We start from the raw sequence: 16,264 nt of genomic DNA, 5'->3' as shown, positions 1-16,264 counted from the left end.
GAGGATGAACATTGTAGCCACTGTGAGAAAAGTGTATAACATTGGTGACTGCAGCAGAAACTTTGTGTAGGTGAGACGATCTAAAAGGTGGATTTGGATCATGTGCTATTGGGCTTTGATTGACAGATCCAAGAGTCTTGTTAGGAGTCACACCAGATAATTCTGCCAACATTTTGGAATATGAAAAAAAAAGTAAAGAAAGAGAAAAGAAAGAGTAGATAGCAAGTAAGATGAACACACATATGTACACCAGGGTGGCTAAAGGGTACGCTTCTGACTGTAAACTGTCTGCATGACTGTATTTCCACATATAATTCACACCGAAAAAGCCAGACTTCAAAAGCTCTCCTCTATGATAGTATTTGTACAGAAGTGTAAAGGCTCTCCCCTCTTTATCCACTGGTCACCTGAAAACCACAAATGATGAAGTTGGCAGTCCTTTAGTAAAGGTAGTTAGTGTGTTATGAATTGTTACTTTCCTGTTGCTGCAAGAAAACACCCTGACTGGAAGCAACTTAAGAAAAGAAATGTATCGTTAAGGTTTCTATTGCTGTGGTAAAACACCATGACCAAAGCAACGGTGTTTGCTCTTTTGTTTGTTTTGTTTTGTTTTTTTCAGGATAAGGTTTCTCTGTAGCCCTGGCTATCCTGGAACTCACTCTGTAGACCAGACTGGCTTCAAACTCGGAAATCAGCCCCTGTTTCCTGAGTGTTGGGACTAAACGCAGGCACCACCACTGCCAGTGGGGAGGAAAGGGTTTATTAGCTTCTGCTTCCAAATCACAGTTCATTACCAAGAAAGTCAGGACAGGAACTCAAAACAGGGCAGGAACCTGGAGGCAGGAGCGGATGCAGAAGCCATGGGGATAGGTGTGTGTATATGTGTGCATGTGTGCACACACTGCTTAGTGGCTTGCTCTTCATGGCTTAGTCAGCTTGCTTTTTTATAGAACCTAGAACCATCTGCCTAGGCTTGCCCCCACTCACAGTGTGCTGGCCTGCCACGGCAGTCACTTACTAAGAAGTGCCCTAAGATTTGCCTATAGCCCAAATGTATTGAGGCATTTCTCAATTAAGTCTCCCTCCTCTCTAGTGACTGTAGCTCCTGTCAAGTTGACAAAAACTGCTCAGCACAGGAACGGTTTGTTTGGCTCACAGTTCATGGCGGCAGAAACATGAGGAATTGGGTCATAGTGTGTTTGCAGTCAGGAGATAAATGCTGGTTCTCTCTTACCTGCCTTTGCGCTTTTGTTGTTCAACTCAGTACTCTAGTACCTGGAAGAGCACTGTTCACATTTAGGGTAGTTCTTCCCCCAGGCAACCTAATCTGAAACTTTCCTGATAGGTGTGCCAGACGCATTTTTTTTTCATGGTGATTCTAAATTCTGTCAAGTTGACAAGATTAATCATGGCAGTTCGTGTTTTAACTTTATTTTGATGGGAACGTTCTCCAGATTCCAGAAGACGGTTAGGTACAGTAGAGTACAAAGCACTAGTTGCCTTGGCATGAGAGTAATCAGCCTACGTCATACCATGTACAGCACAGACCTCCTACATGACTGGATAACAGTTGCATGCATGTAATTACTATGTTTAGTCCTTAGACCCTAGTTCAAGTCCTCTGCTTCCCAATAATTCCCTTAATGATTCATGAACTGGACTCAGTTATCTTGGCTACTGCCACTTTCACTTGGATGCAGTTCTTTAATGTTTCCTTATTTTTCGTCACTTGGATGTGTTTAAAGATTGTAGCTCAATTTTGTAGCATGTATGCCAGTTGGAGTTAGTCAGCTGTGTCCTCATGCTTACATTCATAGTGCACATTTTACTTTTGTGAGCATGTGTGTATGTGTGTTGTGATGTGCATGTGAGTGTAGAAGCCTGTGGAAGCCGTAAGAGGACATTGAATCAAACCGCTAGAGCTGGGGTGGCACACGTGTGTGCGCTGCCTGATGTGGGTGCTGAGGACCTAAGGCAGGTCCTGTACAGGAGCTCTGTGTTCCTAAATACTGAGCAATTTCTCAGTCTCAAAAGCTTCATTTTTGAAATATTAAATGGAAAAGTCAGTATAATTTTTCTGGGTGTGAAAATGTATCCATATAACCATTATTTGATTTAAAAGAAATTTACAGTGTTTTGTTACATATCTGATACTAAGTTTTTTGGTAGAATTTGTCAGTTTCTGTTGAAAACATAGAAATTAAAAATATATTAGGGAGTTAAGATCACATCTTTGCAAATGGTTATTGATAAGTTAGAATATTAATGATTGTATAATTTTTTTCTCATCTGGTTTAAATACTGATAAGATTTTTACTGTCATTTTTTGGGGTAGCCATTTAAAGATCGCTGTGAATGGTTCTATGAACATTTGCACTCAGGACAGCCAGACTCAGACATGGTGCACAGACCAGTGAGTGAAAATGATATTCTCCTGGTTCACAGAGGTATGTTTAACAAAGAAACTGATAGATGGCCAAGCCGCAAACTAGGTGTGACTGTAAGTTTTAATATATTAAATTAACCAATGCTACATATTTAGATTCTATTTTTAGGAGTAGCTGTGAAATTGTATCAAAAGCAAATTGTGCAAAGCTAAAGCAGGGGATTGCTGTACGATTTCATGGAGAAGAAGGCATGGTGGGTATATAAAATATAACGTACTTTAAAAAGCAGGGGGGTGGAATTACAATCGGGATGTAATGTGAATAAATTATAAAAATAAACAAGAAAAAAGTTGAATATTTACCTGATAAATAAAGTCATTGAATATTATTTCAATTTTGTTATTTAAGAGAAAAAAATTAAATACAATATATTTTCGTTGTTGCTAAATTTTATTTTCTTGAATTCAGGGTCAAGGTGTTGTGCGAGAGTGGTTTGATATTCTATCTAATGAAATAGTCAATCCTGATTATGCACTTTTCACCCAGTCAGCAGATGGTAAGTTGTATTGTATAGAGCTTTTCTGTGACTGCCATGTTCATCAAACTACATCAGAGAATTTTATCTGTTCCTTTACTAGCCCTTTTGTCTAGGTGGGTGTTCCCATGCCATAGAAGAGAAAACTGAACTTCAGATTTTTGTCCTCACTCACATAGCTTTCTTATAAAGAGTCAGTTTCTAAATGCTTCTTGCCTCAAGGCCTGAAAAGTTCTCTTTAGAGCTTTAAAATTTATTCAACTTAAGGGTCATTTGTTACTGTATTTGACTGTCCTTCTGTATTTGTTTTAGTTAACATTTTCTTTTTAACAAGGTTTTTGTTGTTGTTGTTTTTATTTTATTTCATTTATTGTCACATTGTAGATGGCTGTGAGCCACCATGTGGTTGCTGGGAATTGAACTCAGGATCTCTAGAAGAGCAGGCAGTGCTCGTAACCACTGAGCCATCTCTCCAGCCCTAACAGTTTTTTTTTTTTTTATATAAAATGGTAGTACATGGACTTTTAAAAACTATTTGGAAACAAAATTTTGCTACCCCTATTTATATTTCCTAGTCATAAAGTCTACTGCTCATGAAAATCAAAGTCTAGTAATTATGATGCTCCATCTTCCTGGCTTTATTTTTAGTCCTTTTAAGAGATCAAAATTAGGCCACTAAAAGCATGCATTTAACCATATAATATAATGAGCCACCTTGTGGAAATGGCTCCTGCAACCTGTATAAAGGTACAGTTTGATACTGTAAACTAAATGCGAGCAGTTACCACCCATTTTGATAGATGTATTTGAGAACTACCTAACTTAATAAAGACATTTGAAGTGAAGATAGGATTTTAGTTTTCAAGTGCTTTTCATGCGTACTTATTTTTTCTGAAAATATTCCTTCCCTAGTGTTTGCATTCTTTCGAAGGAGAGAATATCTTTTTAAAAAATTATTTATTTATTTACTCACTTTACATCCTGGTCATAGCCCCCTTCTTCCTCTCCTCCCAGTCCTACCCGTATCACCTCCCCTCCCCCATCTCTATTCCTCAGAAAAGGGGAGCCCAGTTTATCCACCCCAGCTTATCAAGTCCCCTCAGGGCTGAGTTCTTCCTCTTCCCCTATGGCCTGGCAAGGTGATCCCAGCAGGAGGATGTGATCGAAAAGCAGGCAGCAGAGACAGGCCCCACTCTTGTTACTAGTGGGCCCATGTGTAGCTTGAGCTGCACACAAGCTACATCTATGTCGAGGCCCTAGATCCAGTCCATACATGGTCCTTGGTTGTTGCTTCAGGCTACACAGAACCCTCTAGGCACTGGTTAGTTGGCTCTCTTGGTCTTCTTGTGGAGCTCTTGTCACCTCTAGGTCCTTTTATCCTTCTCTCCCCCCACCCCCCCGACTTTTCCACTAGACTCTGCACATTTCCCAATGTTTGGCTGTGAGTCTCAGCATCTGTTTCAAACCGCTGCTGGGTGGAACCTCTCAGAGGACAGCTCTGCTAGGCTCCTGTCTGCAAGCGAGGCAGAGTATAGTTAATAGTGTCAGGGTTGGCTCTCTCCCATGGGGTGGGTCTTGGGTTGGGCCAAGCATTGGTTGGACATTCCCTCAATCTCTGCTCTTTCTTTGTCCCTGCACGTCTTGTAGGGAGGGTAACTTTTGGATCAAAGGTTTATGGGTGGGTTGGTGTTCCCCTCTTCACTAAGAGTCCTGCCTAGGTAGAGGACTCAGCTAGAAGTGTCAGCTATAGTCCCCTCATCCTTCCAGAGGCCTGTTCTGACCTAACCCTCCAGCTTGTCACAGAGATGCCCCCACCCACAGTTTGTCTTTTCTCTGCAGGCTTTCATCCTCCTGCCCCTGCTCTCCCCAGGTCTGATCTCCGCAGTCACACCTCTCTGTGCTCCCTCCCCTACCTTGTTCCCTCTCTTAACCACTATGTCAGTTCTATTTCCCCATGTGAATGAGATGGAAGCATTCTCACTTGGGTCCTCCTTGTGACTTACCTCGTTTGGGTCTGTGCATTGTAGTATGTTTATCCAGTACTAAATGGCTAAAATCCACTTATAAATGAGCATACACCATGTTCATCTTTCTGGGCCTGGGTTACCTCACTCAAGATGATCTTTTCTAGTTCCATCCAGAAGTGAGTATCTTACTAATTATAACTTCTGACTGCTCAACTGGAGTAGCACCAAGTGCCTGTTGAGGAGAAGAGAGAGTTAAGGGAGGCACCAGGAGCTATGAAGAAGCCGGAAGACTAAGGGCGTGCGCCTGTGTAGTTGAAGTTATTTAGGGATGTGGGGCTGCCTGCGGCAACTCTGCCTTTTGTTGTTTGCTGTGAGGTGATTTTTATGACAAGTTTAATGAAACACCAAGTTTAATTACATAGGCCTATTTTTTAAAGCTAGACTCAGCATATTGTAGTCTTATTTCTATTCTTTTAGTTTCTTACTCTGAGTCAGTTTAGTTGCATGTAGAGTCATTAGATGTTCTTCCTCAATGATGCGAGTAAGAGCAGAGGTGGACTCACAGACACTAAGGTTTTGATTTGTTCTTTTTGTCATTCATCTGAGTCTTGGGTGACAACATAGTGTTAGTAATGTAAAATCCAGGTGAAATGGCCCGTTATTAGGTTTGGTTGTCATGAAGGAATTATATTTAGGATTTAAGAATTCTTGACGTGGGGAATGTTTAGATAGACCTAATATTTGTAGTATTGTGAAATTACTTCTTACTAAATTAAAGTCAGGACAGTGTAGTTAGTGGTTAAGCATTTGGCTTCCGCAGTGGTGGTAGTTGTGAATCCTGGCTCTGCTACTGTTCTGTCTGTGAATATATTGGGCCAGGAACTTAACCTTTCTGAGCCTCAGATCCCTCGTTTAATAATGATGATAATCTGTGTTTTAGAATAAGAATTTAGTTAGTTGATGCATGAGAAAGCACAACTCAGTCTCTGGCACATGGAAAGTGTGAAGTAAATATTAGGTGTTCTTACTTTTATTTTCAAAATATTTTCTTATGCAGTAAATTTTCCTCTTGAAAAATGTTCACTATTTCAATGTTCAATATTCCAATAAACCCTATTTATTTGTCAAAATTCTCAGTTTTTAAATTTCTTTAGGTTTCTAGAAAGTATTTTTAGGGGTGTGTGTGTGTGTGTGTATGTGTGTGTGTTCATGAAATGGAGATGATGGTGGCGGTCAGAGCTCCCTGCAGCAGAGTCAGGGCTGTGAGCTACTAGAGGAGAGCTGGAAGCTGAGCTCTGATCCTCCTGAGGAGCAGGAAGTGCTCCTTACCGCAGAGCGTCTCTCCAGGCCCAGTTAAGCAGTTTTTAATGCTATCAGGATCACGGATATATTCAAACTTAATATTAAACTTAAATATTTATCGTTTTAGTAGTTTTAAAGTAGAAATTCCTTTTCTGGAGATTTTTGCTTGCTTATTTATTTATTTATTTATTTAAGGAACCAGCTTTCTCAGAAACGTATTAGATAGTGAAGGAGTATGCAGAACTAGGGGAGGAAAGTAGAATCACCAAAATCTTCACTGGTTCATCTATAGTCCAAAGCGTTATTACCTAAATAGGTAAAGATAGCCTAGTCTCAGAATCCGTTCTGAACTTAGGTGTCTGTGAAGTCTTCTTTGGCTGTCAGTGTCTCTTGCCTTGCAACAGGAAATTGTTGTGAGTCAGTCCAGAGAGATGATATGTTTCACCTGCATATTTAAATCCTTCAACCACATGTTTTCAAATTTGTTACTTCACACCTAAGTAAACAGACCACAGCAGCTTAATCTGGTGTGGCACTGGCTAATCAAGGACCTATGAAAACACCAAGTGAATTGTTTTCAAAATAAGTAAGGGGGCTGGAGAGATGCCTCAGAGGTTAAGAGCATTGGCTTCTCTTCCAGAGGTCCTGAGTTCAATTCCCAGCAACCACATGGTAGCTCACACCATCTATAATGAGATATAATGCCCTCTTCTGGTGTGCAGGCATATGTGCAGGTAGAGCACTGTATAAATAAATAAATGTAAAAAATTAATCGTAAGTATTCAAGGTGACTAGACATTTCATTTTATAATAACTGCCCACTTTTCTTTGGTGGTATTTTATAAATTCAATTTTTATTAATTTGTTTTAGTCTTGTTGTATAGAACAGTAGTGTAAAGATGAACTTACTATATATTTAACTAGATGAATGGATGAATTTGTATTTCACATTAATGGTCAGAAAAGAAAAGACAGTTAAAGTCAAGATGTGGCTTTTGATTTTGCTAATTTGCTATTTTTCTTGGAAGTCCTCCTTCCTTCTTTTTTTCCTTCCTCCCTTCCTTCTTTCCTTCCTTTCCTTTTTTTCCTATAAAATAAAAAATTCACTATTGAAGCCATTTGAAAATAGGCCATTTACTATGTTAAACAGTCATCACCACTTCTAATTCTAAAACTCTCCCACCAGCCCAAGTGGAAACTCTGTACCTTTCATTCAGGTTCCTCTAGTCTCAACCAACAATAATTTGTTGTGACTCTAAATTTGTCTATTCCAGATAGTTCATAAAAATGGAATCGTACTGTTACCTAGTTTTCAGCAGCAATCATACAGTTGTTATTTTTTCCTTCACTTCATTAGTACTTGTTTAAACTGGTTTATTTGTCTTTTGAAGGAGTAGATGAGTTTTCGGCTTAACAGATTTTCTGATCATTACTTGGCATTAATACATTACATTCAGTGGTTAGATCTGTTACTAAGAATGGCTATTTTCATAGTATTGTTTATCTTAATATTCAAAATCTATTAAGTACTGGCCATGTATAAATGAATGAAATCATGTTTTCTCAAAGTTTATAGCTGAATAGTTATGACTACAGAACCTAGAAAAATGCATGTATATGTGTGTATTTTTTAGTGTATTTACCAGGGTCTCTTTGGTGTCAGAAAGTATTTTATAACTTTCTTGCTACACAGGTTATCCTGAAAAGTGTGAATTGATGGTTATCTTTTATACTTAGAATTCTACTGTCTGTTTGTTTACATATTCCACAAAGAAATGCATAATGTAACTGTAACCATGCTGTGAATAAATTTACCTACACTGGAATGTTTTCTCTTCTGCATATAGATCTTACTGTTTCGTATTTATTTCAATAGGAACAACTTTTCAGCCCAATAGCAATTCCTATGTCAATCCTGATCACTTGAACTATTTCCGGTTTGCTGGACAGATCTTGGGATTAGCTTTGAACCACAGACAGTTGGTCAATATTTACTTCACACGCTCCTTCTACAAGCACATCCTCGGTATGAGTTTGCTATCACTTTTGAAGACATTTGCACTGCTTTTCTTGCAGCTTCTAGGGAGAACTGATTAGATAAGCAGTGCCATTTTTGTTCAGATAATTACTATTCTGATTCATGACCATCTGTGTTTCTAAGGTGTGGGGGGCGGGCGTGGCTAGAGGGAGAGAAAAATGCCTGACATTTTAAAAAAGCACCTTTAGATTTTTCCCACTTCCATTTTAGTGTGTATGTGTTTATACAAAGCATCCATTTTTGCATGCGTATACCTAAAGTAATTGGCAATTCTGGAGCTTATAACAGCTTCCTAAATAGCTGTTTTCAAAGAAAGACAGCATTGTAAAGATGTAGAAGGAATAGTAGCTTAATTTAATGGACTTCTAAACTTAGAAATTAGCATCCATTTAAAACATGCTGCAAATTCGATTATATTTTGTGGTTTTGCAGAGTATCTGTAGAGGGCAGCATTATACCATTAAATAGGTAAAGGAAAGTTAGAAGCGTGTACATTGTAACTGCTGTTTTTGCAATTTTTTAGGTATTCCTGTAAATTACCAAGATGTAGCATCTATTGATCCAGAATATGCCAAAAATTTGCAGTGGATTTTAGATAATGATATTAGTGACCTGGGTCTAGAACTGACTTTTTCTGTTGAGACTGATGTGTTTGGAGCAATGGAAGAGGTGCCTTTGAAGCCTGGGGGTGGAAGTATTCTTGTGACACAAAATAACAAAGTGAGTATTCAGATTTTTGCCCTAGTCATTCTTTCTAATGGCTCTGGTTGCCAGTTTCTCTATTTATTCCAGCACTGGTAGGAAAGCTTGCTTTGTTGTTTGCTAGTAGTTAGAAGTACTTCAGTGAGAAAGTGAGTGACGCATTCATGTGTGAAGTGGGTGTAAGCTCTGTGGATGTGCATTTACTCACATATTTGCAGACAACTAAGGACAGGCTGCAGCGGCACAGGGGAGATCTTCAGAGAGCAAGAGCTGCCTGTGTGTGTCTGAATAGTGGTTCAGTACTGTTTTTGTTTGTCCTGCCCTATTTTTTGAGACAGTTTCTCTCACAGAACCTGAAGCTCACCATTGTCACCACACTGCCTGGCCAACAATCCTAGGAGTCCCCATGTGTATCCGCAGAGGCTGGCGTCTCCAGGATTGGAGCTCAGGTTCTTCAGCTTAGAGAGCAAACAGTTTGCTCCCTGAACCATCTGATCTGTGCCAGGCTTAAAGAGTTTTAAATTTTATACATGCTTTTATGTTCCAGTAAATCCAGTATGTATGTATGTATGTATGTATGTATGTATGTATGTGTATATATATATAAAATTTATATACATAATTACATATATTATACATATATAACTTGTTTTTATTATTATAGGTCATATATACATGATACTTGTTTTAAAGTTGACTTGTAAACCAATGACATTTAATATAATACAATTTTATATTGCTGTATATATCTATTAAAATTTTATGGAGTGTATATTAAGTAAAATGTTGAATATTAAGTGCTCAAAGACATGGTCACATTTTTAAGAAGTCACACATTTTAAGATTCATGCAGTGTATTTGACCATATCTTCCCACTCTGTACCTCCCAAATCCTCATCTACCTCCCTTCCCTCCATCAGTTTTGTGTCTTTCTTTTTAATAACCCACTAAGATAAATTTTTGCCATCTATTTATTCCTTTCCTTCATGGTGTGAGGCCATCAGTGGAGTGTGTGGCCCACCTATCAGGAGCCATACCCTTAAAGAAACTGATTGTTCCCCCCTTACTCCCAAACTCCATAAGCTGTCAACCTGCAATAGTTCCTGAGTTAGGGTGATGACTCATTAACCCCTTCCCATCTGTACTAGAACATTGACTGCCTTGTCTTGGATAGGCCTTCTACAGGCAGACACAACTGCTGTGAATTCATGAATATAGCTGTTTTGTCATGTCCAGAGGAAACCGGTTCCTTTTGCTTATACCTGGCCTCTGGCTCTTATGATCTTTATGCCTCCTGGTGATCCCTGTTCCTTAGGGAGGGGTGTGGTGTAAATGCCCCATTTATGGCTGAGCACTTCACTCATACTTATTGAGCACTTTGACCAGTTGTGAATTCCTGTGTTAACCACCAGCTACTGAAGAAGAAACTTCTGATGATGTATAAGAACTGCACTAAGCTATGGGTAGAGAGTGATACAAGTTAGAGGGCAGTTTGGTACTCTGTCCATTTAGCAAAGTGCTAGTAGTAGGGTCATTCGTGGGGCCTGTGAGCTCTCCAACCGTGGGCTTTTTGCCAGATTTACCCCCGTCGGTTACCCCCGTGACCTCTGTGCTAGTGTTGTGTCTGTGAGCAGCTCTTGCCATGCTGGTCCGTAGTGTAGCTCACAGCTAAGAAAGGCTGTTAATGACTCTTACTCCCCCAGGAGCACCTTCTACTTAGTACCTTTCAGTTCTGTGAAAGCTAGCCAGGAAGGAGGAGGCTTCCTAGTCAGTACCAGCTTGAATTTTCCATGTGCTGTGATCAGTATTATGGCATCTTCAGCAGCAGAGGCTTACATCAAATCAAGAGCAAGTGCAACAGCTTGTACTGAAAACAGGTCTCAAGAGCATGTTTGACCATAACTTAAGGGAAAATATCTCATTCCTTGCATTGAGCTTTTTATTTGCCAATCGTGGTCACACTTTAAAACTTACTGACTTCAGTATTCTATTCTATTGAATTAGGAAAATGATAGAGAAGTGTTATTAACATTTTTGTTAAGTGAAAAACAATGCAAAAATGTTTTTTGGTAACAATCCATAAAATATGTTCTTAGTTTCACATAATTATGAATTAAAAACTTTAAACTTTATGTATTACACAAAAGATAAAGTTCAGTTATAGGAAATACAACCGAGAGCGAATGGTGAGCAGAGTGCGATGTCATGTACAAGGTGGCTGTGATTGGCCAGCCCTGGGACATGTGGGGCTATTGGGTAACTTTTATCAGCGCCGGGCAAGAGAAGCAGCTGTTTCAGCAGTGGTCACACCCACGACTCAGGATGGCCAGCCCTTGGGTAGAATGAATGCCGCAGCCGTGCCTTATCATTCGGGATATGGAGCCCACAATTACAGGCCCAGGATGCAGGCAACTCCAGATCCCCCTTCACTCTTTGATGATACAAGTGGTGGTGGTCAAGCCAACTAGGAGGATGCCCAGCCCCAGGAGCTGATGTTCCCTTCAGTGTCAGCCACCTGCATGGAGACCCTATGGCCAGTATGGCTATGGCCTATGGCTGTGCCACAGCATCTCAAGGGAAGGACATAGTGCACAAAGAGTTGCACCGTTTTGTGTCTGTGAACAAACTGAATTTTTTTTAACTTGGTTTCATTTCGTTTTGTTACTGTGGACATAGCTGTGTAGAACCTAGGGCTATTGTTCTACCCCTCCACACATCAGAACTGGAAAGGGCAATGCAGTCATGATGATGATGTGCCTCTGTGTGCTGCAGCCTTGGGCCCTGACAGCGTGGGGTGGGGGCAGCCCCTCAGCAGCATCTCCAGCTCCACCTTACCTTGGGAGCAGGTGCTTTCCAGCCCCTCATCATAACGCTGGCTGACCTTCCATGACTCTGGTCCCAGGTGGCACTGATTTTTCTATATATTGAAGATTTGGTTTCCTGGGGAGGGAAAAAAAGAATGAATAGCAAAATGGCACCAAAGCCCAGCCCTCCTAAGTTCAAGTCAGTGGCCTCCAGCAGTAGTTGATACTGAAGGAGTACTTACTTGATTTTTAAAAACATGATGAGTCAAGTTCTGTTAAACTCTAGATTGAAATAGTAAGAAAGGAAGAAAGAAGAAAATAGGAAACTGCTTATATTTTTAAATATATATGAGCTCAATGAATTATAAAATAAATTTATTATAATTGTGTATGCTATGTGTATGTAGGAATGTGCACCTGCCCTGGTTCATGTGTGGAGTTGATTGTCTCCTTCCACCTTTGTTGGGTCCCAGCTTTGCCAGGCGTGTGCTACAAGTGCCTTTACCCTTTGAGCCCTCTCAGTTGTAGGATGTCCACCCTGCACTACATTTACTGTTTTAGTTTACATTGAAGACCTACACTCAATTACGAGTACTAAAATCATAAAATTTTGTTAAGCAAGAGATTATGTTTCAACAAAAAACTGCAAACATTAGCGTAGTTCTTCAATGTGAGTGCTCTGTCTGGTGAGTAGATCCACCACTCCTCTCAGATACATGTAACGTGACGAAGTGGAAAGATCTTTTCATGCACCTCTGTGCTCTTTAGCTCTGTGTTTATGTGCATCTCCCAGCAGCTGCTTGCACTCTTATATGAGCTTTGCTTAAATTTTTATGATATTTATTTTATTGGCTGTTTTGTGTTTATGTCTTTTATTGAAAGAAAGCTAGAGCGAAGGAAAGTGATACAAAATATAAGTGATATATGATGTGACATATAAACTTGATATATGTGATAATATGTTCATTTTGAGGGGGCATTCATTGTGAATCTCATCTAAGGTTGGAATACTATGGTAATAATCTCAAGACTATTTAGCTAGTTACTTGCTTGATTGCAGATTTTTGTAATGATTGGGATTGTAGTGGCTGTTAATGACATAGATCAATCATTGTGTTAATAAATCTCTCTTTACCGAGATGTAGCAGTACATGCCTTAATCCCAGCGCTCAGGGAGGCAAAGGCAAGTGGATCACTGTGAGTTCGAGGCCAACCTGGCCTACAAAGCGAGTCCAGGTCAGCCAGGGCTACACAGAGAAGCCTTATCTCAAAAAACTAAAATAATTAATAATAATAATAGTCATCATCATCATCATCATCTTTCTTTTTTGAGATAGTGTCTTAGTTTCTTTTCTGTTGCTGTGAAGAGGTTTCATGACCAAGGCAGTTTGTAAAAGAAAGCATTTAATTGGTGGCTTACGTTCTATTTCCAAGGGTTAGAGTCCATGGTCATTGTTGCAGGGAGCATGGCATGAGGCAGGAGGCATGGTACTGGAGTAATAACTAAGATCTTGCATCCCGATACACAGTGTGTGTGTGCGCGCGCGTGCGCGTGTGTGTGCATGCGTGTGGGTCTGTGTCTTTGTGTGTCTGTATGTGTCTCTGTATGTGTGTATGTATCTTTGTACTGGGAATATCTTGGACTTTGGAAACCTCAAGGCCTATCCCCAGTGTCATACTTCCTCCAGCAAGGCCATACCTCCTAATTCTTCCTAAATAGAACAGCTGCAGTTCTCATTCAAATAGGTGTATTATAAGGTTTGAACTCACTGTGGGGACCAGGTTGGTCTCAAACTGTGACAGTTTTCCTGCCTCAGTTTCTTTGTAAGGCTAGCAGTACAGGTGTGTGATGTAACACTGCTAATATGTAAAATCTCTAAGATGTCGCACGTCTTACAGTAGCCATTTATTTGCCTTACAGTTGACACTAGCACTCACAAGGTGAAGGTAAGAGGCTCATGAGTTCCAGCTGGAATGTTAGCGTGCAGTAGGAGTTGCGTGTGAAGCAATAGTTGTCAAGTAATGTTGATTTCTGTTATTCTGTTAGAGATGTATTTTCTATAAAGAGATAAGGAAACATTCAGAAACAGTTTAGAGTCTTTCTGTCAATGTAGACACTTGCACAGAAATTAGTGCAAGTCAGAGTTCGTAATGCTAGAATTTTATTACTCTACTGAAAAATAATTGATACTAAAATTCATTTGACTCTAGTGTGAAAACTGGGAAGGAGCTGATACTCACAAATCAGCATCTGGTTATTGTGGTCTGGATACTAAAATAAATGTAGAAAATCATATTAGAAGGAACAGAAGAAAGTGTGAGGATAGGATAGTATAGTTACAAGAATGTAAGAACAGAATGTGGGGTGGTTGGAATAAGTACGATTCTGATGTGGACTACAGCAAAAGTAGGTGGAGTTAAATTGAACAATGCACAATATTTTCATGCCTCACATTTAAGATTTTTTATTATGTATATGTGTATGTATGTATGGGTGTTGTGTATGTACATATATATGGGTGGATGGAAACTTGAGTCCCCTGAGGAAGGGTCTCTTATAGAAACAGGAGCGAACCCTAGTGATCCTTCTGTCGCAGTACTGGGATTATAGGCCTGTGTGAGGCCAGGCCCAACTTTTAACCTGAGTGCTGGCATCACGTCTTTGTGTTTGCACAGCAAGCACTCTTACCCACTGAGCCATCACTTCTGTGGTCTGAATGCTTAATAATTGATAGGGTCTCAAACAATAGTTACATGTAATACTTTGAAGATTATAACATCAAAACCTTAACAAGAAAGTAATTCTTGTTTAGGGAAAATAGGATCATATATAGCACCTTAAGCATATTTTTCTTTTTTATTAAAAATATTCTTTTTTATATCCTACATCCTGATCATAGTTATCCCTCCCATTCCCTCCCCACGTCCCCTCCCTTCTTGATCCACTCCTTTCTCTCTCTCAACAACACATAGCATAATAAAATATAGTGAGATGAAACAAAACAAAGAATTTGGACAAGGCAAACTAACAGAAGGAAAAGAGCTCCAAGAGAAGGCACAAGAATCAGAGTCCCACTCACTCACACATGCAGGAGTCCCATAAAACCACTAAACGGAATGCTTAGTGTATAACCAGAGCACCTGGTGCAGACCGTGCAGGCCCTGTGCATGCTGCCACAGTCTCTTTGAGCTCATATTATTATTTTTATTTTTTATTTTTGCATTTGAGAATATCTGTGGTAAAGAGAGCCTTCGCCTTCAGCGATATTACACGAGGTATTTTGGTCAGAAAGAACTGGAAGTTTAAAGACATTGAGGCCTAAGCAGGCTTGTGTTTGGGGAACAGCCATAAGGCCAAGAACGGCCGAGAATGGAAGGGGATGCTGTTAGCACCAAGGTATAGATCAGATTAGTTAGGGCCTTAAGGACTAGAAAGTACATTTGGATTTTACTTGCACAAGTTAGTGAGGAGGAGAGTGATATGACTTTAATGTGTGTATTCTAAGACCTTTAGTCCACCGTGCCTGTGGTGTGGAGAAGCAGAGCTCAGAGATGCAGGCAGGAACAGGGCTGCATATGCAGTAATGCGGGTGTGTGCTAGAGTGGACACTGAGCAGAGCAGACGGAAAGCCCTCATCATGCCCAGTGCATGACGTGCAAGAAGTCATGGCAGTGGTTGCTAAGGTTTGGCCCTGATGGCTGAATTTTGGTACCAGGTTAGTTCTAAACCTCTGTCTCTTACGTGAGAAACAGATGCATTGGTACTGGTTTAACTGTATGAAGTTTAAAACATAATCATCACAAAACTTTCTTTTTTATAGGCGGAGTATGTCCAGCTCGTCACTGAACTTCGAATGACAAGAGCCATTCAGCCTCAGATCAATGCTTTTTTGCAGGGTTTTCATATGTTCATCCCACCTTCCCTCATACAGCTGTTTGATGAGTATGAATTGGTAAGGAAGAACATGCTCTTTCTTGTTACACCAGAGCACAACTGCATTTCTTGTAATTCAGAAATACTTTGAGGGTTGAGGATGTAGCTTAGTGGTAGACACTTGTCTAATATTTAGTACAAGGAAGGTCCTGTATTTCATTCCCCAAATCATAAAAAATTAAAAGCAGAAGTAATTTTGGGTATACTGAATGGGATATAGTTAATGAGGCATTAATGTTTGGAATTTATACTTAGAAATTTGTAAACATATGTCGTTTTATTTCTCTTAAGTCAAATAACCATATTAACAGTTCCTTAATGTGAAATGTGGTGAGGTATGATAGAGAAAAATGAAATAAGTTTTTAATGTTTTTGACGTAGAAGATGTGTGCACCATATATAATTTTATAATTCTCTATTTCCGTCTTTTATGTAGTCTACTATCTTCGTTCAAGTCCCCAATGGATGTTTTATTTTGTTCTTCAATTTGTCTGCATTTTACTGAGATTTAATAGAATTATATTTTATATTATTTATGTCTGTTTCCTTTTTGTTGTTATTAGTGAATCATTTTCAAACTCTTTGTGTCTAACAC

General features: G+C 39.6%; 1 protein-coding gene across 4 annotated transcripts in view; it reads left to right on the top strand.

Annotated features, from left to right (window-relative positions):
- HACE1 (HECT domain and ankyrin repeat containing E3 ubiquitin protein ligase 1) overlaps window positions 1-16,264 on the top strand; it is a 92,450-nt gene that overhangs the window by 61,290 nt on the left and 14,896 nt on the right. For all 4 annotated transcript variants that reach the window (XM_084777087.1, XM_084777088.1, XM_084777089.1 and 1 more), the window contains 6 exons: window positions 2,336-2,447; window positions 2,543-2,640; window positions 2,856-2,943; window positions 8,068-8,217; window positions 8,753-8,949; window positions 15,557-15,688. In XM_084777087.1, the coding sequence (XP_084633213.1) occupies window positions 2,336-2,447; window positions 2,543-2,640; window positions 2,856-2,943; window positions 8,068-8,217; window positions 8,753-8,949; window positions 15,557-15,688 (777 nt within the window). The remainder of the gene's footprint in view (window positions 1-2,335; window positions 2,448-2,542; window positions 2,641-2,855; window positions 2,944-8,067; window positions 8,218-8,752; window positions 8,950-15,556; window positions 15,689-16,264) is intronic.

The sequence above is a fragment of the Acomys minous genome, assembly GCF_964271855.1.
Source record: "Acomys minous genome assembly, chromosome: 3".
NCBI classification, from domain to species: domain Eukaryota; kingdom Metazoa; phylum Chordata; class Mammalia; order Rodentia; family Muridae; genus Acomys; species Acomys minous.
Note: the sequence above shows the minus strand (reverse complement) of the source record. Positions and strands in the feature narration are given on the sequence as shown.